General features: G+C 41.1%; 2 protein-coding genes across 5 annotated transcripts in view; one reads left to right on the top strand and one right to left on the bottom strand.

Annotated features, from left to right (window-relative positions):
* Nucleotides 1-23,393, bottom strand: part of LOC144594577 (lysosomal alpha-glucosidase-like) — a 42,551-nt gene extending 19,158 nt beyond the window's left edge. Inside the window, exons 1-10 of the mRNA XM_078401298.1 lie at nt 23,042-23,393; nt 19,838-20,472; nt 16,794-16,939; nt 12,843-13,008; nt 10,465-10,561; nt 10,131-10,250; nt 9,820-9,938; nt 3,804-3,935; nt 2,431-2,541; nt 483-596 (exon numbers count right to left, since the gene is read on the bottom strand). Coding sequence (XP_078257424.1) covers nt 483-596; nt 2,431-2,541; nt 3,804-3,935; nt 9,820-9,938; nt 10,131-10,250; nt 10,465-10,561; nt 12,843-13,008; nt 16,794-16,939; nt 19,838-20,371 — 1,539 coding nt within the window. The 5' untranslated portion in view covers nt 20,372-20,472; nt 23,042-23,393. The remainder of the gene's footprint in view (nt 1-482; nt 597-2,430; nt 2,542-3,803; nt 3,936-9,819; nt 9,939-10,130; nt 10,251-10,464; nt 10,562-12,842; nt 13,009-16,793; nt 16,940-19,837; nt 20,473-23,041) is intronic.
* ccdc40 (coiled-coil domain 40 molecular ruler complex subunit) overlaps nt 23,236-25,049 on the top strand; it is a 45,356-nt gene continuing 43,542 nt past the window's right edge. For 3 of the 4 annotated variants that reach the window (XM_078401295.1, XM_078401292.1, XM_078401291.1), the window contains exon 1: nt 23,236-23,497. In XM_078401295.1, the coding sequence (XP_078257421.1) occupies nt 23,481-23,497 (17 nt within the window). In that variant the 5' untranslated portion in view covers nt 23,236-23,480. Of the gene's footprint in view, nt 23,498-23,974; nt 24,729-25,049 lie in introns of those variants that run through there. The other variant, XM_078401293.1, reaches the window with a different exon arrangement.

The following is a 25,049-nucleotide window of genomic DNA, read 5'->3' as shown; positions in this document are numbered from 1 at the left end:
CTTAATCCACACCTGTTTATCATTCTTGATACTGTGTGCATTAATGTTATTAATAAACTCTTGTGTGGCACTTTATCCAAGTAAACCACATCAATTGAATTGCCCTTATCTATTCTGCTAACCACAAACTTAAAATCCTCTGAATTTGTTACTTGTCATGAGTGTTTTGGGGGCAGGGCCTGTTAACTGGGCAGCGTGATTTTACTGCCACTGAGACCACACACAGGACTTCAAGGCACAGTAGGGACCTGCCACCGGGTGCAGATCAGATAAATATAACTGTACTTTCTCCTGTATTATACTGCTCACAAGCAGATTAAATAGTTTTTCTTGTTTAACCGACCTTGGCTAAATCTTCTGAACAATGGAAGAATTTTTAAAAATTGAGAATATTAAAGTACTTATTCAACTGTAATTTTTTCACTTTGCACAGCTTTTAAATCTTGCAATTTGAGCTTTCTTTATTTTCTTCATATACTTACAATCCACATTCCATCAAATGGTACTTGATCATGAAACTCCTTAAGATTCTCGTACCACCAGGCCTGGGTTTCTGGGTTTGTAAAATCTGGGAAGACTGTTGGACCAGGCCAAACCTAAATAAAGCAATTAGAACAATCTGAATATGCACCAGCACGAGGATTGGGATTACTACTGGTACCACAATCAAGCATCTAGACAAATTGTTAGCAGCAATACTATCTGGATACAACACAACATTATTTAACTTGTGCAATAATTTGTTCTTAATGTCATGATCACTCTGGCAGGTTCCATAAGTTTCTTTGTTTGAATTTCATTTAGCCTGGCTGATGTTCAATTAATGTGTAGGAAGGAACTGCAGATGCTGGTTTAAACCGAAGATAGACACAAAAGCTGGAGTGACACACTGTCAGGCAGCATCTCTGGAGAAAAGGAATAGGTGACGTATTGGGCTTTGACCCTTCATCAGACTGTTTTGTCCTCACTGTCTATTTTCACAGACTGGTCTGAAAAAGGCTCTCGATCCGAAACGTCAACTATTCCTTTTCTCCAGAGATGGTGCCTGATCCGCTGAGCTACTCCAGCATTTTGTGTTTATCTTTGATGTTAAAATAAGCTTGGTTTTCAGTTTACTATCCAAATTGTATCCTTCCTGCTTGGTTTTCTTTTAAATGTTAATTAGAGAGATAAAGAGATAGCATGAAATAACTTTTAAAATAAATCTTGTTATATTAAGGGGCATATCTTTGTGGCCAATTCACATTGGTGTAATTGAGAATGGGGGAGATTAACACAATCAAACTTTGCAAAATTTACAAATAATTAATGATAACATAGTGTCCAAAAAAGAACATTCTTTTCAAATCTAATTTGTACATGACACAATGCTAGGATTCCTGTTTCTGATTTCCCCCACATTTGGTTGAAGATGATTGGAAGTCTGAGATGTGCCAACACTCAAATGGTGACACAGCTGGAAGAGATGCTGCCTCTAGGCTCCTTCAGTTCAAATTTCATCCTGATCTTCATTGTTGTATGTGTGGGAGTTTGCACATCCTCCCTGTAATGGATGGGTTTCCTCCAGTGTTTCGGTTTCTTCCCAAATATGTGGGTTGCAAGTTAGGTTACCACTGTAAACTGCCCCTATTGTAAGTGGATCATGGAAGTGATGGGAATGTAGGGATAAAAGGTGCAGAGAAATTATTGGAGGAAAGGGATTGTTCAATGAGCTGGCCTACACTCAATGAGCCAAATGGTCCAAATGTCCTGCGACATAAGGAAATATAAAGAAAAATGTGGCTTGCAGCAGGCAGTTCCCTACTAAACCAACGTCAGTCACCTCAGCTCATTTTAGTCCAATCAAATAGCACATAACCATAAAATGGCCACAATTCCCATCTTATCGCCATTTAGATAACATAAATTAGCCCTTACAGAATTTACAAATCACTCTCCAAAAGTTTCAGATACTGAATAAATTACACTCTCACTGAATTCCTGTGAAGAAAGCAAATAAATATAAAACTTTTATTTACAACCCACGTTTTTTGATGCATGTGCAGATAGCACAGCTTTAGCTTAAGGATAATTGTGATATGGACCATTTTCTTGGAATGAACCCCCCCACCCCACCTCAAATAAAACGTGTGGGTCACCTGGCTTTAATCATAACGATGACAATTGTGGTTCGTCAACCTAAATTTGATCCACACACAGATTGAGTTAGTTTAAAATTAAGTGATTTCAAGTGATCAATCAAAGGTTTTATTGGAACTGTGTTCCAATAGATATTATTCAAAACAATTAACAGCACTTTAAGTAAACCACTGCCTTCCAAACAGTTTTTTATTTTACCTCTCTCTTGACAAAATAGAATTGCTTACAATTAATGGCAAGAAAATGGAAAAAAACATATATACAATTCAAGCTGCTTCTTGTTGCACTGACCTTCCCTATTAAAGGTTGGCCTGTTTCATTCTTAATAAAGACACCTCTCCTGACACCATCATCATATGGTTTATATTTCCCTGGTGTCTCTGCACTGCTGATGCCAGGATCCTGCAACACAATGAAAAGTACAGAAATAATTCTCAAAGGAAATGGAATCACCTTTCTTCATGCATAAAACTAAGCTTAAAATGGTTGCTAGCAATTAGCCTTATTACCATGGAGAAAATCTCAGGACTGGGGAATAACTAAGAAACCAAATGAGGAAGAGGCAGCAGCTTCATCACATTCGGCTAAAGATGGTAAGAGAGTCAATGGGTGGTGAAGACATGGAGCAGCCACTGATAATCCCCAACAAAGTCCACCATGTTCTTTCCTGCTGATCAGACTACAGCCCTGACCCCCCACATCTCAGTGCTGAGCTGCTGTATTGATTGCCCTCCTAAAACCATCTCTCAGAAGTTGTGCACATTCACTGCACTCCACACTGTGGGCTGCACTGTGGCACAATGGTAGAATTGCTGCCTTACAGTGCCCGAGACCCAGGTTCAATCCTGACTACGGGTTCTGTCTGTATAGAGTTTGTACATTCTCCCTGTGACCTGCATGGTTTTCTATGGGAGCTCCTGTTTCCTCCTCCTCTCCAAAGGCATACATGTTTGTCGGCTAATTGACTTGGTAAATTTGTAAATTGCCCCTTGCTTGTGGAGGATAATGCTAGCGTGTGGGGATCTCTGGTTGGCACGGATTTGGTGGGCCGAAGGGCCTGTTTCCACACTGTATCTCTATACTAAACTGAACCAAGCTATGCTGCATTGAGATTACTTTAAATATTTCATTGCTGAAGGGCAGCCACACATGGCTTCACCCTCAGCCAAGAGTTCCTGGTACCGCAGAGAACAGTGCGGGCAAGCCTTGGGATAACATCAGGCTCCTGCCATAACAATGCCGTCAGTAGTACCTCCCTTTCACGTTAATATAATAACCCCATTTCCTGCCAATTTCATTTCTGCTCTCATTACTGGGAAATGCAACCTGACAACGAGGTTGTCTATCAACGTATATTTGAAATTTAGAAAACAGAAATGCTGGAAACTCTCAGATCAAGCAGCATTTGCAGAAAGAGAAACTGATTTAATGTTTCAGGTAGAAGATCCTTTGTCAGAAATTAACCTTCCTCTTTTTCTCTTTCAATGGATGCGCCTGATCTGTTGAGTGTTTCCAACATATGTTTGCTTCATATCAGATACAACAGTGTATATTCTCCACAGAACTTTGTCAAACATGGATACTTTCCTTTTCACGTTAGCAATTAAATCATTTTCAGCAACTATTTTTAGAAGTCTGAATTATTTATGTATTTTTCTTCTTACCACAATCATAACATATTTCAATCCCTTTTGGTGAAACTCTTTCACCATCTGTGCATAGTCTCCAAAGTATTGCATGTTATAGGTGAAGTCTTTTTTCTTGTCCATATAATCGAGGTCATTCCACTGTACATCCTGCAGAAACAAAACTCTTTAACAATTCTCTAGCCAGCTAATTACGTGCAATACAGAAGGGTAAGACAAGTCCTCTTGCTGAATATTGGGCTGCATTATTCATTCCTGTGTATCCAGATTAAATGCATGCCATTTGATGATAAACAGCAATGGCCCCAGCACTGATCCACAGTCTGAAAAAAACCTTCTGAATAAAGCCCTCAATTTCATACCATCAATCCAATTCAGCATCCAGTTAATTATTAAATGGTCCATAGGACTTGGTGGACTGAGCACAAGTGTTCATGAAACGGTCGTCAAGTCTATGCTTGGTCTTGCTGATGTACAGGAGGCCACATTGGGAATACCGGATACAGTAGATGAGGTTAGAGGAGATGTACATGAACCTCTGTCTCACCTGGAAAGACAGCTGGGATCCATAAATGGCGTGAGGGAGGAAGTAGAGGGACAGGTGTTACATCTCCTGTGGTTGCTGGGCCCACAAAGGCCCATTGTATCTCCCAGTTGCTAACCATTTTAACTCCCCTTCCCATGCTGACCTTTTTGGCCTGAGCCCCCTCCATTGCCAGAATGAGGCTACACACAAACTGGACGAACAGCACCTCATTCCGCTTGGGTAGTTTAGAACCCTACATTATAAACGTTCAAATCTCCAATTTAGGCTCTCTAGAGATGCTGCCTAACCAAATGAGTTACTCCAGCACTTTGTATCCTTTTGTGCAATAACCAGCATCTGCAGTTCTTTGTTTGTCCAGTTAATAATTTCTGTGTTCCTCTTCCACACAATGTTTTTGTTGATTTCTGACTTACAAACAGTTTGGGTTATAAGCAGTTATCTGAAATAGATCAAGATTGTAACCTGAAGACTTCCTTTTACCCATATTCTCCATTCTGTGGAAAAGCAAAAAATGTTGGGATTTATACTCCCTGGAGTCAAGATAATTAGGAGAGATTAAATGGAAACATTTCATGGGTTTCATGGTGATCAGCAAAAGACATTTTCACCAGTAACACAGAAATCAAAGATAAAGATTTCAGCTAATTAACAAAATGTCCATGAGAAGAATGAGGATAATTTATTTTATATTACAAATCAATATAATTTGGATTACATTATTTAAAAAGACTCAGACTAAATAGTACCTTTCAAATGGGACCTAGAGATGTGCTTGAAAAGAGAAAAAGGGGAAAGGGAGAATGAATCTCATTTGATCGTCATAGACAATAGATAATAGGTGCAGGAGTAGGCCATTCAGCCCTTCGAGCCAGCACCGCCATTCAATGCGATCATGGCTGATCACTCTCAATCAGTACCCCGTTCCTGCCTTCTCCCCATACCCCCTCACTCCGCTATCCTTAAGAGCTCTATCCAGCTCTCTCTTGAAAGCATCCAACGAACTGGCCTCCACTGCCTTCTGAGGCAGAGAATTCCACACCTTCACCACTCTCTGACTGAAAAAGTTCTTCCTCATCTCCGTTCTAAATGGCCTACCCCTTATTCTTAAACTGTGGCCCCTTGTTCTGGACTCCCCCAACATTGGGAACATGTTTCCTGCCTCTAATGTGTCCAATCCCCTAATTATCTTATATGTTTCAATAAGATCCCCCCTCATCCTTCTAAATTCCAGTGTATACAAGCCCAATCGCTCCAGCCTTTCAACATACGACAGTCCCGCCATTCCGAGAATTAACCTAGTGAACCTACGCTGCACGCCCTCCATAGCAAGAATATCCTTCCTCAAATTTGGAGACCAAAACTGCACACAGTACTCCAGGTGCGGTCTCACCAGGGCCCGGTACAACTGTAGAAGGACCTCTTTGCTCCTACACTCAACTCCTCTTGTTACGAAGGCCAACATTCCATTGGCTTTCTTCACTGCCTGCTGTACCTGCATGCTTCCTTTCATTGACTGATGCACTAGGACACCCAGATCTCGTTGAACTCCCCCTCCTCCTAACTTGACACCATTCAGATAATAATCTGCCTTTCTATTCTTACTTCCAAAGTGAATAACCTCACACTTATCTACATTAAACTGCATCTGCCATGTATCCGCCCACTCACACAACCTGTCCAAGTCACCCTGCAGCCTTATTGCATCTTCCTCACAATTCACACTACCCCCCAGCTTAGTATCATCTGCAAATTTGCTAATGGTACTTTTAATCCCTTCGTCTAAGTCATTAATGTATATCGTAAATAGCTGGGGTCCCAGCACCGAACCTTGCGGTACCCCACTGGTCACTGCCTCCCATTCCGAAAGGGACCCATTTATCCCCACTCTTTGCTTTCTGTCTGTCAACCAATTTTCTATCCATGTCAGTACCCTACCCCCAATACCATGTGCCCTAATTTTGCCCACTAATCTCCTATGTGGGACCTTGTCGAAGGCTTTCTGAAAGTCGAGGTACACCACATCCACTGACTCTCCCCTGTCAATTTTCCTAGTTACATCCTCAAAAAATTCCAGTAGATTTGTCAAGCATGATTTCCCCTTCGTAAATCCATGCTGACTCGGAATGATCCCGTTACTGCTATCCAAATGCTCAGCAATTTCGTCTTTTATAATTGACTCCAGCATCTTCCCCACCACTGATGTCAGACTAACTGGTCTATAATTAACCGTTTTCTCTCTCCCTCCTTTCTTAAAAAGTGGGATAACATTTGCTATCCTCCAATCCACAGGAACTGATCCTAAATCTATAGAACATTGAAAAATGATCTCCAATGCTTCCACTATTTCTAGAGCCACCTCCTTAAGTACCCTGGGATGCAGACCATCAGGCCCTGGGGATTTATCAGCCTTCAGTCCCATCAGTCTACCCAAAACCATTTCCTGCCTAATGTGGATTTCCTTCAGTTCCTCCATCACCCTAGGTTCTCCGGCCCCTAGAACATTTGGGAGATTGTGTGTATCTTCCTCAGTGAAGACAGATCCAAAGTAACGGTTTAACTCGTCTGCCATTTCTTTGTTCCCCATAATAAATTCCCCTGTTTCTGTCTTCAAGGGACCCACATTTGCCTTGACTATTTTTTTTCTCTTCACGTACCTAAAAAAACTTTTGCTATCCTCCTTTATATTATTGGCTAGTTTACCCTCGTACCTCATCTTTTCTCCCTGTATTGCCTTTTTAGTTAACTTTTGTTGCTCTTTAAAAGAGTCCCAATCCTCTGTCTTCCCACTCTTCTTTGCTATGTTATACTTCCTCGCCTTAATTTTTATGCTGTTCCTGACTTCCCTTGTCAGCCACAGGTGTCTCTTACTCCCCTTAGAGTCTTTCCGCCTCTTTGGAATAAATTGATCCTGCAACCTCTGCATTATTCCCAGGAATACCTGCCATTGCTGTTCTACCGTCTTCCCTGCTAGGGCCACCTTCCAGTCAATTTTGGCCAGCTCCCGCCTCATGCCTCTGTAATCCCCTTTGCTATACTGTAATACTGACACTTCCGATTTTCCCTTCTGCCTTTCCATTTGCAGAGTAAAACTTATCATGTTGTGATCACTGCCTCCTAATGGCTCTTTTACCTCTAGTCCCCTTATCAGATCAGGATCATTACACAACACTAAATCCAGAATTGCCTTCTCCCTGGTAGGCTCCAGTACAAGCTGTTCTAAGAATCCATCTCGAAGGCACTCTACAAACTCTCTTTCCTGGGGTCCATTTCCAACCTGATTTTCCCAGTCTACCTGCATGTTGAAATCTCCCATAACCACCGTAGCATTACATTTTTGACTCGCCAATTTTATCTCCTGATTCATCCTGTACCATCTAATAGATTAATTAATCTATTCACCGAAATATGTTACAGTTCAGTGCTCATATCCTGCAGCAGTTACAGAAAACAGTACAGCCAATGAACAGCCCCTTCGACAACAATGCCTGTGCGAAAATGACGTCAAGACCAAATTGGCCTGCACATAATCCATTTTTCTACATTATTTGTATATCCATGTGCCTATGCAAAAAGCCTCGAACGCCAGTATCGTATCTTTTTAGTCATAGAATCATGCAGCACGGAAGCAGGCCCTTTGGCCCATCTTGTCAATGCCAATGAAGATATCCCAGCTACATTCGTCTCACCTGCCCACATTTGGCCCATATCCCTCTTAGCTTTTCCTATCCATGTACCTGTCCAAATGTCTTTTAAACATTGTTATAGTACCGCCTCAACGACCTCCTCTGCCAGCTTGCTCCATATGCCCACCACCCTCTGTGTGGAAATGTTGCCCCTCAGGATCCTGTTAAATCTTTCCCCACTCACCTTAAACCTATGTCCTCTGGTTCTTGATTCCCCTATTCTAAGTAAAAGACTGTGCATTCAGCCAATCTATTCCCCTCATGATCTTATACATCTCTACAAGATCTATCCCCAACTTCCTGCACTCTAAAGAATTAAGTCCCAGACTGCACAACCTCTCCCTATAGCTCAGGCCAACAATTCCTGGTAACACCCTCGTAAATCTTCTCCGCTCCAGCTTAACAACATTCTTCCTATTGCAGGGTGACCAAAACTGAACACAGAATTCCAAATGTGGCCACATCAATATTTTATACAATCGTAACATAACATCCAACTTCTGTACGCAATGCCTGGACTGATGAAGGCCAATGTACCAGAAGCGTTCTTAATCACCCTCTCTACCTGAGATCACACTTTCAAGGAACTATGTACCTGCACTCCTAGATCCCTCTGCTTTACAAAACGCCTCAGGGCCTGGCCATTTACTGTGAAGATCCTGCCTGGCATGACTTGCCAAAATGCAACACCTTGCACTTATCTGCATTAAACTCCATTAACAATTTCTCAGCCCATTTGCAGAACTGATCGAGACCCGGCTGTAATTTTTGATAACAATCTTTGCTATCTACAATACCGTCTGCCTCAATCACCACACCTGGCAGCACGTTCCACCACCCTCTGTGTAAAAAAACACGCACATCACCTTTAACCTTTGTCTCACTCACCTTCAAGCTATGCCCTCTAGTATTTGATATTTCCATCTTCGGAAAAAGGTTTCAACCAGCTACCCTATTTATGCCTCACAATTGTATATACATCTATCAGGTCTCCCCTCAACCTCCGGCATTCCAAAGAAAACAATTCAAGTCCGACCAATCTCTCCCTTTAGATAATATCCTCCAATCCAGGTATCATTCTAGTAAGAAACAAAATGCTGGAGTAACTCTGTGGGACAGGCAGTATCTCTGTGGAGAGAAGGAATGGGTGATGTTTTGGCTTGAGAACCTTCTTCAGACCAGTCAGAGGAAAGGGAAATGAGAGATTATAGACAGTGATGTAGAGAGATATAGCACAAATGATTGAAAGATATGTAAAAAAGTGATGATAAAGGAAACAGGCCATTGTGAGCTGTTTGTGAGGTGAGAATGGGAACCTGGTGTGGCTTGGGTGGGGGAGGGATGGAGGGAGAGGGAGTGTAGGAGTTACTTGAAGTTAGAGGTATCAATATTCATATCACTGGGTTGTAAGCTGCCCAAGTGAAATAGGAGATGCTGTTCCTCCAATTTGCGATTAACCTCACTCTGACAATAGAGGACGGGGCCCCTGGACAGAGTCGAGGAAGGAGGTATAGGGACAGGAGATATAGGTCTAGTAAGCCTCATCTGCGCCCTTTCCAAACTCACCACTTCCTTCCTGTAATGGGGCAATCAGAGCTGCACACAATACTCCAAATATGGCCCAATGAAAGTCCTATAATGTTGCACCATGACTTCCTAACTCTTATACTCAATGCCCTAACCAACGAAGGCAAGTATACCATGTGCCTTCTTATTGAAAGTTCTTTGGAAGATTCCGTTTTAAAAAAAAACAAGAACAGATTCTCTTTCCACTAAAAATGACATTTTGACTTTGTATACTCACCTGAGGCATGTTAGCTCGAGTCATGTTCTCCACGACCTGTCGGGTGATGTTGGTGCTCCAGTAACCCCACCGGCATAGATGGAATCCTAAACTCCAGTAAGGTGGCATTATTGGATAACCTGTACAATTGTGATTAGGTATAATAAAACATTATATGAGACAGACTAAATTCAGAAGAAAAACAATGGATTTAATTAATATTCTTCACTGTACTGTAACAGTAATCAAAAGATTGAAGTTTAGAATCATGTGCATGTTAGAGAATGCTAGGTGTTTACCTGTCATCAATAACATAATGGTTTCAGTCTTACCAATCACGTCCATATATTGTCTGATCACTGTTTTAGGTTCTGGACCCAAGAACACATAAAAATCAAGGATTCCCCCAATGGTCCTCCAGGTTAGTGCAGGGGTTGGCTGGAGCAAAACATCTGGGTAAAACAAAACGTATTAATTCAACAATATCTTAATTTCCATTATCACATGGCTCATACAAATGGCACAATGGACACAGAGACCATGAAACAATAGATAAAATAATCATGTTTACTTTTCCAAGGAAGGTAAGAATAGTTTAAGACCAAACAAAACTTCCAAGTCTCTAGATTAAATCTGAGTTTGAATGAAGTTAAGTTAATTTCTTACCCTTGGCATTACTGTTTAACAGGAAAACACCATGAGCTGACCCATCATCTTCCATCACCATGTAGAAAGGGTGTGAGCCATACAAGTTGGAATTTGGCTGCAGCAAACAGGATGGAGTAAGGAACTTTACAACTTTCTTACTTAGTTTCATAACATTTCCCAACTTTCTCCCCCTCTTTGTTCAAGGCATGTCATGCTGCACTTTATTCAGGAGACATCAGCAGCCCTCTGGTAATTTAGCCAAATCGCCCTGAAAAATGTGGTCTACTTTCCATATCTCAGGAGCTATTTCTTAACAAAAGCAAGTTCTGATGATGAAATTCACCATCACTTCCAATGTGCTCTATGAAAAATTGGAACATCCTGAATTGGAACAACATACGAATCATTGGCCCATGTGGAAAATGGAAATTGGGATGGCAGTGAGAGCCTGAAGTATCTTCATCAGAGACACACAGAAGCTGAGCAGAAAATAGTGGAAGCAGCACATCACCTCCTATGCTGTCCACCTGCTCCCAGGGATCTCACTTTGGTTTCCCCAAGGGACTGCATAAAAACAGAAGTGGAGGGTTGAAACTGGGAGTTACCATTGACCGGAAACTGAATGGAGTAGCCATATACACAATGTTGCAGGAACAGGTCGAAAGCTAGGAATCTTGCAGTAACTTATCTCTGAATTTTCTAAGGCCTGTCCATCATCTATAACGCTCAAATGAGGACCATGATGGAATACTCACCACTTGCCTGGATGCCTCAACAACATTCAAGAAGCCTGACACCAAGCAGGATGTAGCAGCCTGGTTCATAGGCACCCCATCCATAGCCATTTACTCACTCCACCACTGATGCATGGTAGCAGTAGTCTGTTCCATCTGCACAACTCACCAAGACTCCCATAAAGATACACCAGCATCTAAATCCATTACCTTCATCAGATAAGGATGGCATGGAAACAACACCACTGGAATTTGCCCTCCAAACCACACACCATCCGGACTTGGAAATATTTCGTTGTTCCTTTACCGCTGAGTCAAAATCCTTGATCTCCCTTCCTGACAGCATTGAGGTCCATTGCATCAAGGACTCCAGCAGTTCAAGAAGCCAGCTCACCACCACCTTGTATAGCGCAATTAGAGATGGGGAATTAAATGCTGGCTTAGCCTGTGAAGCCCACATGGTGTGGAAAATGGAAGTGAGCTAAAGCTCCACATAGAGTCCCATGTGATGTTCAGTTTAGAGAAGAAATTCAGTATTTCCAAGAGGGAACTCTCTATTGAATAGAGGATTATATTTCAGGCTATAATAAGGCACCCAGCTTGCTCTAACATTACATTTTGCACCATTTAAGACAACCATGGGATCTTCAGCACAAAATGTGCAATTTATTTCTGCACCAAAAAGGGAGAGGAGCTTATGATAGACACAAAATGCCGGAGTAACTCAGTACGACAGGCAGTATCTCTGGAGAGAAGGAATGGGTGACGTTTCAGGTCGAGACCCTTCTTCAGACGGGTGAATTTATGCAGTCTCATTGAATGAAAGTCACATACGGAATAATTTTCATTAGACATTAAATACTATTAAGAGAGAGAGAGATGAAGGGACTGGTAAGGGGCACCCAGTGAAGTAAAATATTGCTTTGGGTTGACATTTAATCTCACCAGGCTGAAACATAGAAAATAGGTGCAGGTGTAGGCCATTCGGCCCTTCGAGCCAGCACCGCCATTCAATATGATCATGGCTGATCATCCAACTCAGTATCCCGTACCTGCCTTCTCTCCATACCCCCTGATCCCTTTAGCCACAAGGGCCACATCTAACTCCCTCTTAAATATAGCCAATGAACTGGCCTCAACTACCTTCTGTGGCAGAGAATTCCACAGATTCACCACTCTCTGTGTGAAAAAAAACTTTCTCATCTCGGTCCTAAAAGACTTCCCCCTTATCCTTAAACTGTAACCCCTTGTTCTGGAGTTCCCCAACATCGGGAACAATCTTCCTGCATCTAGCCTGTCCAACCCTTTAAGAATTTTGTAAGTTTCTATAAGATCCCCCCTCAATCTTCTAAATTCCAGCGAAGCACAGTACTGACCAGAGTTTCACATTTTCGTAAGTTGTTTCATGAAATTTCAGGATGGAAAGTCAATACACAAAGCAATGATGAAAGAAAAGTATAAAACAAATTGAAGCTCCACTTGTTTCCACTGGATTTGGAGAGGGGGAATTAATCAGCTATGGTGTACCAGCATACTCTGTTGCAAATAATTACCTGCAACTCAGGATTATGTTTTAAGCGGAAATGTAATCCTTACCACATCCAGGACCTAAATTTGTACATTGAAGGCCCAAGAAGCAAAGAAAAAGAACAAACAACTCACATGAGGGCTTTGATCCCGATTCCAGAAAGTTAATCGAGTCCAGTTGACACTGAGGATCAGATTTGTCGTGTGCTCGCCCAGGCCCGAAATGTGCCTCGTAGCAAGAGAGGTTGAGATCTGCAGAAACTGGTCAGCATAAAATAATGGAGCCACTGTGGTGTTCAAGCTAAGTAAACAAAAAAAAACTTTAAAATCCTTCATACATGGCAAGACATTAACTCACGGTATTTTATGCATGACATTAGAATCAACTTGGCATTCTGTTTGATTCAAACAGTTAAAGTTATTGAGACTATTGTACGTTTGAGCATTCTTAAAATACAAATTTAGTTACAAACCAAATTCAAACTGGAAAACTGAAATGAAAGATATTGGAAATACACATCAGGCGAGGCAGCATCTGAGAGAAAGAGAGAGAGTTTACATTTCAGGGCAATGATCTTGCATCTGTGATGAGACAGAAGGTATGAATCATTAAAGAAAATATATTGTGATGCAAGGCAATAGAGTTAAGGTAATGGGTCAAATGAAGACAAGGTATAGATGGGGAAAGCAAAATCATTACCAACAGCCGTTGGAAAAAATGGGGAGATGGTCCTGATCTGAAGTTGCTGAACTCAGTATTTAGTTAGAATGTAGTAAAGTGTCCAATCAATAAGTGAGATGCTGTTTCTCAAGCTTACATTGAGCTACATTAGAAACTGAGAACAATGCCAATGATGAAGAGTAAGAATGATATTATAAAATGCAGATAAACTCATGCTCAAAAATGCTGGCCACATCCAGGCTCCACTAATTCAGAGAACACAAGTTCAAATATTGAGAACATGAATTGTTAATTGAAATAAATCTGGTTGATAGAATTGGTATCCATAAACCTACTGGGTTCTTGCAAAAAAAACAAACTGATGATTTTTGAAATATGAACCTGCCATCCCTACCTCTGACTCTTAACTGCCCTCTAGTGGTTTAGTAAATAAGTCTCCAGCCATTACAAAAGCAAAAGATTGTGGAATCTGTATAAGAAATTTTAAAAAATAGGAAATGTTGAGAATACTTGACAGAGCAATCAATATGTGTAGGAAGGAACCGAAGATAAACACAAAAAGCTGGAGTAACTCAGCGGGACAGGCAGCATCTCTGGCGAGAAGGAATAGGGTGACGTTTCGGGTTGAGACCCTTCTTCAGACTTACTTTCTGTAAGTTACAGAAAGGGAAACAAGAGATATAGACGATGATGTCGAGAGATATAGAACAATGCATGAAAGATATGCAAAAAAAGTAACGATGATAAAGGAAACAATAGACAATAGGTGCAGGAGTAGGCCATTCATCCCTTTGAGCCAGCACCACCATTCAATGTGATCATGGCTGATCATTCTCAATCAGTACCCCGTTCCTGCCTTCTCCCCATACCCCCTGACTCCGCTATCTTTAAGAGCTCTATCTAGCTCTCTCGTGAAAGCATCCAGAGAATTGGCCTCCACTGCCTTCTGAGGCAGAGAATTCCACAGAACTTACAACTCTCTGACTGAAAAAGATTTTCCTCATCTCCGTTCTAAATGGTCTACCCCTTATTCTTAAACTGTGGCTCCTGGTTCTGGATTCCCCCAACATTGAGAACATGTTTCTTGCCTCTAATGTATCCAATCCCTTAATAATCTTATATGTTTCAATAAGATCCCCTCTCATCCTTCTAAATTCCAGTCTATACAAGCCTAGTCGCTCCAGTCTTTCAACATACGACAGTCATGCCATTCCGGGAATTAACCTAGTGAACCTACGCTGCATGCCCTCAATAGCAAGAATATCCTTCCTCAAATTTGGAGACCAAAACTGCACACAGAACCTCCAGGTGCGGTCTCACTAGGGCCCTGTACAACTGCAGAAGGACGTCTTTGCTCCTAAACTCAACTCCTCTTGTTAAGAAGGCCAACATTCCATTGGCTTTCTTCACTGCCTGCTGTACCTGCATGCTTCCTTTCAGTGACAGATGCACTAGGACACCCAGATCTCGTTGTACGTCCCCCTTTCCTAACTTGACACCATTCAGATAATAATCTGCCTTCTTATTCTTACCACCAAAGTGGATAACCTCACATTTATCCACATTAAACTGCATCTGCCATGCATCTGCCCACTCACACAATCTGTCCAAGTCACCCTGCAACCTCATAGCATCTTCCTCACAGTTCACACTGCCACCCAGCTTTGTGTCATCTGCAAATCTGCCAATGTTACTTTTAATCCCTTCATCCAAGTCATTAATGTATATTGTAAATAGCTGTGGTCCCAGCACAGAGCCTTGCGGTACTCCACTAGTCACTGCCTGACATTCTCAAAGGGACCCATTTATCCTCACTCTTTGCCTTCTGTCTGCCAACCAATTTTCTATCCATGTCAGTACCCTACCCCCAATGTGCTCTAATTTTGCCCACTAATCTCCTATGTGGGACCTTGTCGAAGGCTTTCTGAAAGTCAAGGTACACTATATCCACCGGCTCTCCCCGTCCATTTTCCTAGTTACATCCTCAAAAAATTCCAGAAGATTAGTCAAGCATGATTTCCCCTTCGTAAATCCATGCTGACTCGGAATGATCCTGTTACTGCTATCCAAATGTCATTTGGTCATTATTAGCTGCTTGTTGGGTGAAAACGAGAAGCTGGCCCAACTTGGGTGGGGGAGGGATGGAGAGAGAGGGAATGCTGGGGTTACGAAGTTAGATAAATCAATATTCATACCACTAGGTACCTAATGTTAGCTGCCCAAGCAAAATATGAGATGCTGTTCCTCCAATTTGTGTTTAGCCTCACTGACAATGGAGGAGACCTAGGACAGAAAGGTCGGTGTGGGAATGGGAAGGAGAATTAAAGTATTTAGCAACCGGGAGATCAGGTAGGTCCAGGTGGACTGAGCGAAGGTAGACAAGCAAAGCAATCAACATCTTTGGAAGAGAAACAGACCTATAAATAAACTGAAACAGTAATGTTTTCCCCCCCCTCTCTGCACTGCCGCTTGACTGACTGAAATACTTCCCCTTTTTTTTCTCTTTCAGTCAGTTCAATATACTCCATGTGATATTAAGAAACAGCTAAGTATACTGGCCCAGGCACAGACTTTAACTAGATTAAGAGGGCCTATGTTCAGTACCAATTCTATCGGTATTTTTATGTGATAGTCAGAGCTACACAGCACGGAAACAGGCCACATGGACATAATGTGTCCCTGCTGACCAAATGAGCGAGTCCCATTTGCCTCGGTTTGGCCCATATCCCTCCAAATCTTTTCTATCCATGTATTTTAAATGTTGTAACTATACCCACCTCTACCACTTCCTCTGGCAGCTCACTCCACATGCTTACAACCTTCAGTGTGGGAAAAGTATCCTCCATTTCCAGGCAAGCAAACTCTCCAATCAACTGTTCATCTGCCATTATTGACGTCACTATTTCATCTTCCAATCCTTGGCCTCCTACAATGAGTGGCTAAAACTCAGAGTAACTGTGCGGAACTGTATCTTAACTTTCGATTTATCACCTTATTATGTTCCAGATTAAGCAATGAGTTCAACAGTTTCAGGTGATTATTATTTTCTACCTTTTCCCACACAGCAGTTATTGATAATCAGGAGTTTAACATCTCTCCTATTCATGTTTTGATCCTCTGCTTGTTCCATAACCATCCCTTTTTCCTTGCATCATTATCCCACGTAATTCAATAACTCCTGCCTTTCACTCTAAAATTGTCCTTACCTTTTCATGTTTCTCTCATCGCCACTTTCTCATTATTAGTTGTAAACCAACCACATCTCAATCATTGATCTGAAATTCCACTTTCTTTCTATCTGATGAATAACTATATTCTCACATACAGTAATATACAACCAGAGTGAACGACAAGTTTTGACTGTTAATACCAAAGATGGAAATACCAAGGCTAAATGTACTTACAGTACAAGACCATTTGATTTCCTTTGTATAATGATGCCAAAAGGTTTGGATGAAATTGTGACAGAGTAGAGCTGTGTTGAAGTTTTCTCATTTACTTTTGGAACATGAATGGGAACCTCATATCGTTTGTTCATTGGATCCCTAAGCTGAAACAACAGAAACAAGATTTAGACAATAGACAATACACAATAGACCATTCGGCCCTTCAAGGCAGCACCGCCATTCACCCTGATCATGCCTTATCATCCAGAATCAGTACCCCGTTCCTGCCTTCTCCCCATATCTCTTGACTCCTCTAACATTAAGAGCTCTATCTAACTCTCTCTTGAAAGCATCCAGGGAATTGGCCTCCACTGCCTTCTGAGGCAGAGAGTTCCACAATTTCACAACTCTGAGTGAAAAAGTTTTTCCTCATCTCCGTTCTAAATGGCCTAGCCCTTATTCTTAAACTGTGGCCCCTGGTTCTGGACTCCCCCAACATCAGGAACATGTTTCATGCCTCTAGCGTGTCCAATCCCTTAATAATCTTATATATTTCAATAAGATCCCCTCTCATCCTTCTAAATTCCAGGTATTTATTCACAAAATGCTGGAGTAACTCAGCAGGTCAGGCAGCATCTCAGGAGAGAAGGAATGGGTGACGTTTCGGGTCGAGACCCTTCTTCAGGAAGAATTCAGGAAGAAGGGTCTCGACCTGAAACATCACCCATTCCTTCTCTCATGAGATGCTGCCTGACCTGCTGAGTTACTCCAGCATTTTGTGAATAAATACCTTCGATTTGTACCAGCATCTGCAGTTATTTTCTTATACTTCTAAATTCCAGAGTATACAAACCCAGTTGCTCCAGTCTTTCAGCATACGACATTCCGGGAATTAACCTCGTGAACGTACGCTGCACACCCTCAATAGTAAGAATGTCCTTCCTCAAATTTGGAGACCAAAACCTCGCACAGTACTCCAGGTGTGGTCTCACTAGGGCCCTGTACAACTGCAGAAAGACCTCTTTGCTCCTATACTCAATTCCTTTTGTTATGAAGGCCAACATGCCATTAGCTTTCTTCACTGCCTGCTGTACCTGCATGCTTACTTTTAGTGGCTGATGAACAAGGACACCCAGATCTCGTTGTACTTCCCCTTTTCCTAACTTGACACCATTCAGATAATAATCTGTCTTCCTGTTGATGCCACCAAAGCAGATAACCTCACATTTATCCACATTAAACTGCATCTGCACAACTTGTCCAAGTCATTTTGCATCCTCATAGCATCCTCCTCACACTTCACACTGCCACCCAGCTTTGTGTCATCTGCAAATTTGCTAATGTTACTTTTAATCCCTTCATCCAAATCATTAACGTATATTGTAAATAGCTGCGGTCCCAGCACCGAGCCTTGCGGTACCCCATTAGTTACTGCCTGCCATTCTGAAAGGGACCCGTTAATCCCTACTTTTTGTTTCCTGTCTGCCAACCAATTTTCTATCCATGTCAATACCCTACCCCCAATACCATATGCTCTAATCTTGCCCACTAATCTCCTATGTGGGACCTTATCAAATGCTTTCTGAAAGTCCAGGTACACTACATCCACTGGCTCACCCTTGTCCATTTTCCTAGTTACATCCTCAAAAAGTTCCAGAAGAATAGTCAAGCATGATTTCCCCTTCGTAAATCCATGCTGACTCGGAATTATCCTGTTACTGCTATCCAAATGTCATTTGGTCATTATTAGCTATCCTCCAATCCACGGGAACTGATCCTGAATCTATAGAGCATTGGGAAATGATCACCAATGCATCCACAATTTCTAGAGCCACTTCTTTAAGTACCCTGGGATGCAGACCATCAGGCCTTGGGGATTTATCGGCCTTCAGTCCCATCGGTCTACGCAACACCATTTCCTGCCTAATGTGAATTTCATTCAGTTCCTCCGTCACCCTCATTGGCCACTAGTACATCTGGGAGATTATTTGTGTCAAACCTATGCCCTTGAGTCCTCAACTCCCCTTCCCTTGGAAATCGGTTCTGAATATTTAACCTATCTATACCCGATAATTGCATTTAACACTACTACTGCCCATTTTTTTAAAAAAGTGCTTCCCCTCAAATAATTTTGATATCTTGTCACTTAATTATTTTTTTAATAAATAAATATTCATGCCAGAGGGCACTTCCATTTAAAAAGTCCTTAAGTGTTACATGCATCTCTGTAATCTTTTAATGGAATATTATTGAAACAACTGCACCTGGGACATTTTAAAGTCAAAAGAATGTTGGATTATTTAGTGATTTGAACACAAAGCATCCTAAAATACTTCCCTAAGCATAATCATTCAAAACTGGATACCAAGACATATGGATGGATTTTAAGAATGATATTAATTTATAAGGGGACGTTTAGTGAGGAAATATCAAATTGTGAGATAAATCTAACTCACTCCACGTCAAGCAAAATAAACTAGATTAATTCTGCCTTTAAATGAATTATTTCTATTCTCATGCAAATTAGAATCAAAATGGTCATTCTCTGAATAAGAGCGAAATAAATTAAATAGATATAATGAACAAAGAATATTTTATCCATTTTAGCCATTCTTAGCAGTGGATAACAACTTACATTAATTTAATTAATGTCTATAAATTTAAGCAATTTGGCCCATGACTTCTTAATATTTTTATAAGGTGGATCTTGCATACAATAATTCAATAATTGTTTTTTTTTAATTTGGAGGTTGTCTTCAAGCATGAGAGAAGCACGAGTGTGTGGAAAGATAAAACATGTTCAGATATCAGTCTTTAGTTAAGCAGAAGCAAAATGTTGCAGAAGACATCTGATATAGAAAACTTCAGAAATTTTCTTCTATATTCTAATTCTTCATACTACAATCTCATAATTTGATTTTATTTGAAAATATCAAATATAACTTCTTACACCAACAGGAAATATGCTATGATAGATAATAGCTGTATCTTTTCTGTTATTGACAGCTACACACATCTTCATGACCACACTAAAATTAGCATTTCTAATCAGGATTACTTACCGTGAAATGAAGTCTGCCTGCTGTCTCATACATTACATCCAACTGAAGTACCCTTATGTCATTTGGGAAAAAAGTCTTCTTGTTTCGGCTTAGTGTGGCTGTAAAGCCTGTCGTGGTTGGAGAAAGGCTGTCCATGTTGTATGTAGGATAATTTGATGGCAAGAAACAAAGAGGGGCAGTCATATTGACAGCATTGACCACTGGAATCCAGCAGCAGCCACGAGCTTGACATTTCTCCACGTCAATCTGTTCATTAAAAGCACAGTCAAACCTTCTATTGAAATCAATATCACATGATGAGTGATTGTGATAACCCTTACTGAATGGCAGCTCGGTAGCTTTTTCTGAGGCTTTTGTTCCATGCTTGTGATTTGAAAATTGCCACAATAACTTTAGTTTAATCATGCCTTGTGAAGTGATTGGAAACTCGGGTATGGAATAAATGTGGCAAATAATCATTCCACCTAGAATCGCAGTTAAGATGGTTCCATATTTAAGAGCCGTTCTTAGATTAGACAGTACATTGGATCCCATTCTTCAATTTCCTGAATAAAAGGGCTCAACCTGCATATCACAAAGTACTGGAAATGTGATGAAAAGATAAAGTCTTGAATCTTGAGATTTAGGATTTCAACCTAGATGATAGCAGAAAAAGCACTGTTTAAAATAAGCAACTTGGTAGATATAATACAGGAAGTTAACAAACATTTCAAAGTTAGAAAAAAATACATAATGTATCTGTTGACAGTATCTGATTTTTTTTCTATTGTAAGTTAATTTTTGTTCAACTGATCGAGGAAGACAGAATGAAGCTGACATTGCAAAGTTTAAAGGACAGATTATTTTTTGTGAAACTACAATAAAATGAGTCTTAAAAGAAAATAATTTAGTAACTCTGGGTTTAACACAATTAATGTTCTTATTATTTTTGATGGAAATATTCCTATTTTTAATACATGCACAAATATTATAGCATTTCAGGATATCTATTACAATCAGATTCAAACACCAAATGTAGGCTTTATGTGTAAGAAGGAACTGCAGATGTTGGTTTAAACTGAAGATAGACACAGAAAGCTGGAGTAACTCAGCGGGTCAGACAGCATCTCTGGAGAAAAGGAATAGGTGACGTTTCGGGTCCTTGAAACCCCCTGGTAACCACTCATGGTTCACAACAGAAACAGTTAAATAAAATTATTGAAATTCAGAAAACTATACACACAAATAGTAATACTGAAGATTCTTAATGGCAATAAAAACATGTGGACTAAATCCTGCCCTTGCTAACATGTCAATGCCACATGCTGGGTAGAAATTAAACAAGACTCAGGTTGCATTGATCACGTCCCAGTCTCTGTGTTGCTACTTCCACTCCTAGCTCCTCCTAGATTCCATCCACCAATTCACCCCTCCTCACCTGGATCCATCTATCACTTGCCAGCTCTTGCTCCTGGCTATCTCCCTTCCACTCTCCCAATGGCTTTATTTTGAAAATCGATTACAAAAAGCAAACAGACAGTACATAGATATATTTGGTTTTTTTGGTATAACACAGCCTTGATATTTCATCTCTAGACAGCTATTTGGAGTTGCTCAACAGTCAGGAACAGGCACGGTGGCGCAGCGGTAGAGTTATCATATCATATATCTACAGCCGGAAACAGGCCTTTTCGGCCCTCCAAGTCCGTGCCGCCCAGTGATCCCCGTACATTAACACTATCCTACACCCACTAGGGACAATTTTTACATTTACCCAGCCAATTAACCTACATACCTGTACGTCTTTGGAGTGTGGGAGGAAACTGAAGATCTCGGAGAAAACCCACGCAGGTCACGGGGAGAACGTACAAACTCCTTACAGTGCAGCACCCGTAGTCAGGATCGAACCTGTGTCTCCGGCGCTGCATTCGCTGTAAAGCAGCAACTCTACCGCTGCGCTACCGTGCCTGCCTTACAGCGAATGCAGCGCCGGAGACTCAGGTTCGATCCTGACTACGGGCGACGTCTGTACAGTTTGTACGTTCTCCCTGTGACCCGCGTGGGGTTTCTCCGAGATCTTCGGTAGTACAGACGTACAGGTATGTAGGTTAATTGGCTGGGCAAATGTAAAAATTGTCCCTAGTGGGTGTAGGATAGTGTTAGTTTGTGCGGGGATCGCTGGGCGGCGCAGACCCGGTGGGCCGAAGGGCTTGTTTCTGCGTTGTATCTCTAAATCTAAATCTAATAAAAAAATCTAAACTACCTCAAATAAGTTATGGTTTTCTTGTTTCATTATTCTTGCCTAATTTGTAAACACAACTAAATATTCTTGACCACAATCTACAGTCAGATATTTCAGAAAAATCTTTTAAACCAATCAGGAAAAGCAGAGCAAAGCAACGTTCAAAACAAATAACACAGAAAAACAATGTCTAATTAAGCATTACAAAATCTTCCACGTGACAACAAAGGCAAGGCTGAATTAATATTTCAATTACTCAGTTCTCTGACAACTGGCCATTATAGATAGTATTGTACCTTGGTCCTTGGTATTGTACCTTGGTCCTTGGTATCTAATCTTTCTTATGACCCTTCATACATCAGCCTTTATCAGAAACCTACCTGGCCTACATGTTTTCTTTGCAGAAAATATGTCCTAAAACATGCTCAACAGGAAACTTCATATTTTTTAAATTAAAGATATAGCAGGACATACAAGACTTGGATCAGTTGTGGTAACACGTACAACTCTGAGTCAGCACATTCTGAGCATACAAATGTAACCTGCTGAGTTACTCCAGCATTTTGTGAATAAATCGATTTGTACCAGCATCTGCAGTTATTTTCTTATACAACACAAAGTCATGTTGGCTGAACCTTCTGGTAACTTATGGAAACAAGGAACTGCTGATGTTGGTTAATACACAAAAGGTCATAGAGTGTTGGCGTAACTCAGCAGGTCAGTCAGCTTCAAGGGAGAACATGGATCGGTGACGTTTCGGGTCGAGACCCTTCCTCACAGACTGGGTCTGAAGTTTGAGGAAGGGTCCCGACCCGAAAGGTCACCTATCCATGTTCTCCAGCGCTGAGTTTATCCAGCACTTTGTGTCCTTCTGGTAACTTGACAACTCAACAACGAGAAAACCTATCAAAAAATGAAATGCAACCATACATAAGAAACATAAGAAGGTATCACAAAATGCTGGAGTAAACATAAGTGCTTACCACTTTATATTTCAAGACTGAGAGTAATTAATTAGGACCCGTGTCGATGGGCTGAGTGGCCTCCTGCAGTTCCCACAGGAGCCCCTTGTCGATCGCTCTGAAGGCGCTGAAAACACTAGGCCCATCGGGCGGTCCCTCTAACTAAGCTTCCCTAACTTCTCCCCCGAATTTGCATGGATGGGCGGAGACTTGGAGAGACTCTGACAGCGATCCCAGCGGGGCGGAGGCCGCTTCCTGGTCGGTAACTAGGGAGCGAGCGGCCCCGCCGCCGGGCGCCACCACACAGGGGGAGGGGGTGTCCAGTGCCAGTTCGGCCTCCCGCAGCTGCAACCCCGAGCCCACGGCAACCCATCCCCCATCGCGGGAAAGTGGCACAGGCCCGCACGTGATCCGCGCGGAGGCAGCGGGTTGTTGTCGGTGTCTCCTAGCGACCGGGAACATGGCGGACGGGGAGAGGTACTCTGCTTTGGGGGAAATATTGTGGCCGAAACACTCATTTCAGATGAGAAAAGTTATCTTTGTCAAATAGATGTCGTTTCTTATTTCGTTACAGTTCATGAGTGATCTTTATGTGATCATTAGATCATTTAATTGTGGCTGAGGCCCATGAATTTGGGTTTGTTTTTGTCGCCTGTGATGATTGGTCAATTTGAATTTAACTTTTGAATTTCTCTGGATGCTCATAGTTATTAAAAATGTTATTTATGTCAACTTTTGATTGCGAAAAATGACGATTATATGGTGAAAGTTTCTAATATGTGGTGATTTGGAAATGGCAATGCATATCCAGCCAGTTTTATGTCTATCTTCAGTTTTGTATAAGTATCAGTATAGATAGATTTTGATGGTGGGTTTAGACATTGATTGATCGTTACTTTATTGTCACATGCACTTGGTACAGTGATTGTCTTTGTTCTGCATAGAATACACAAATATGCAAAGGGTTACCACGTATAGGGTGTCGATAAAGTAAAAAAAAGTATTCAATCAATATAGTCCCGATGGCCATCTTCCTACTCGCCCCCCCCCCCATATGTACAGTACTGAGAAAGTGAAAAATATTGTTTGCTATCCAGTTAAATCATATTATTACACAAGTCAACAGGGAGTGCAAAGAGAACAATACTAAAGTGCAGAATATGGTGTTATGGCATTATAGTGTTAGTTACAAAGAAAAGGTCCACAATTAAGTAAATTGGAAGATTGGGACTACACCATATCAAATGGTAGTACCATTCACTAGTCTGATAACAGCAGGGTAGAAGTTGCTCCTGAATCTGTTGGGTCATGTTTTCAAGTTTTTGTATCTTCTGCCCGAAGGGGGAGAGGGGAGAAATGGGAATTACCAGGTTAGAAAAGGTCCTTGATTTTGTTTTCCTGAGGCAGCATAAAGTGTAGATGGAATCAATAGTGAGGAGGCAGGGCTACATCCAAAACTCTCAGCAATTTCTTGTCGTTTTGGGCAGAGCTGTTGCTAAACTAAACTGGGATGCATCTCGATATGATACTTTCTGAAGAAGTTTGTAAAAGTTGTGGAGAAATGGCAAACGTCCTTAGCCTTCAGAGGAGGTTTTGTGATATAACCGATTTCTTTAAGCAGCATCGATTAGTGGTAATCTTAAAATCCCAGCCTGCACAGAATTGCGGATATAAATTTGCTTTCTTGCATTTGATCAGTCAATCCCAGGTGACTATACTGTTTTTAAACTATGGTGAGCCCTGATATCGGTTTAAAGAATCCTTACAAAAATAAACAAAAAGGACAATTTAAGCAATAAATGCATACATCTATTAATATTTCAAACTTTTTTAAGTATGCAACTAATATTTTGGAACTGCTTTGATTATCTGCAAATTGTTGGTTTTGACCAATATTCTTATGTAGAATTCTATATTTTTCCTTTTCTGCAAGTATATATTTAAAATATTTGTTTTAATAGCAGCTTTAATCTGGTAAATTGCTTCCATATTTCTGTACATAAAATTTATTTTCGGCGATGGCTGTTTA

Source organism: Rhinoraja longicauda, chromosome 6 (assembly GCF_053455715.1).
Source record: "Rhinoraja longicauda isolate Sanriku21f chromosome 6, sRhiLon1.1, whole genome shotgun sequence".
In the NCBI taxonomy this organism is placed as follows: Eukaryota; Metazoa; Chordata; class Chondrichthyes; order Rajiformes; family Arhynchobatidae; genus Rhinoraja; species Rhinoraja longicauda.
The sequence above is the reverse complement of the archived record's forward strand: the minus strand, read 5'-3'. Positions and strand labels throughout refer to the sequence as shown.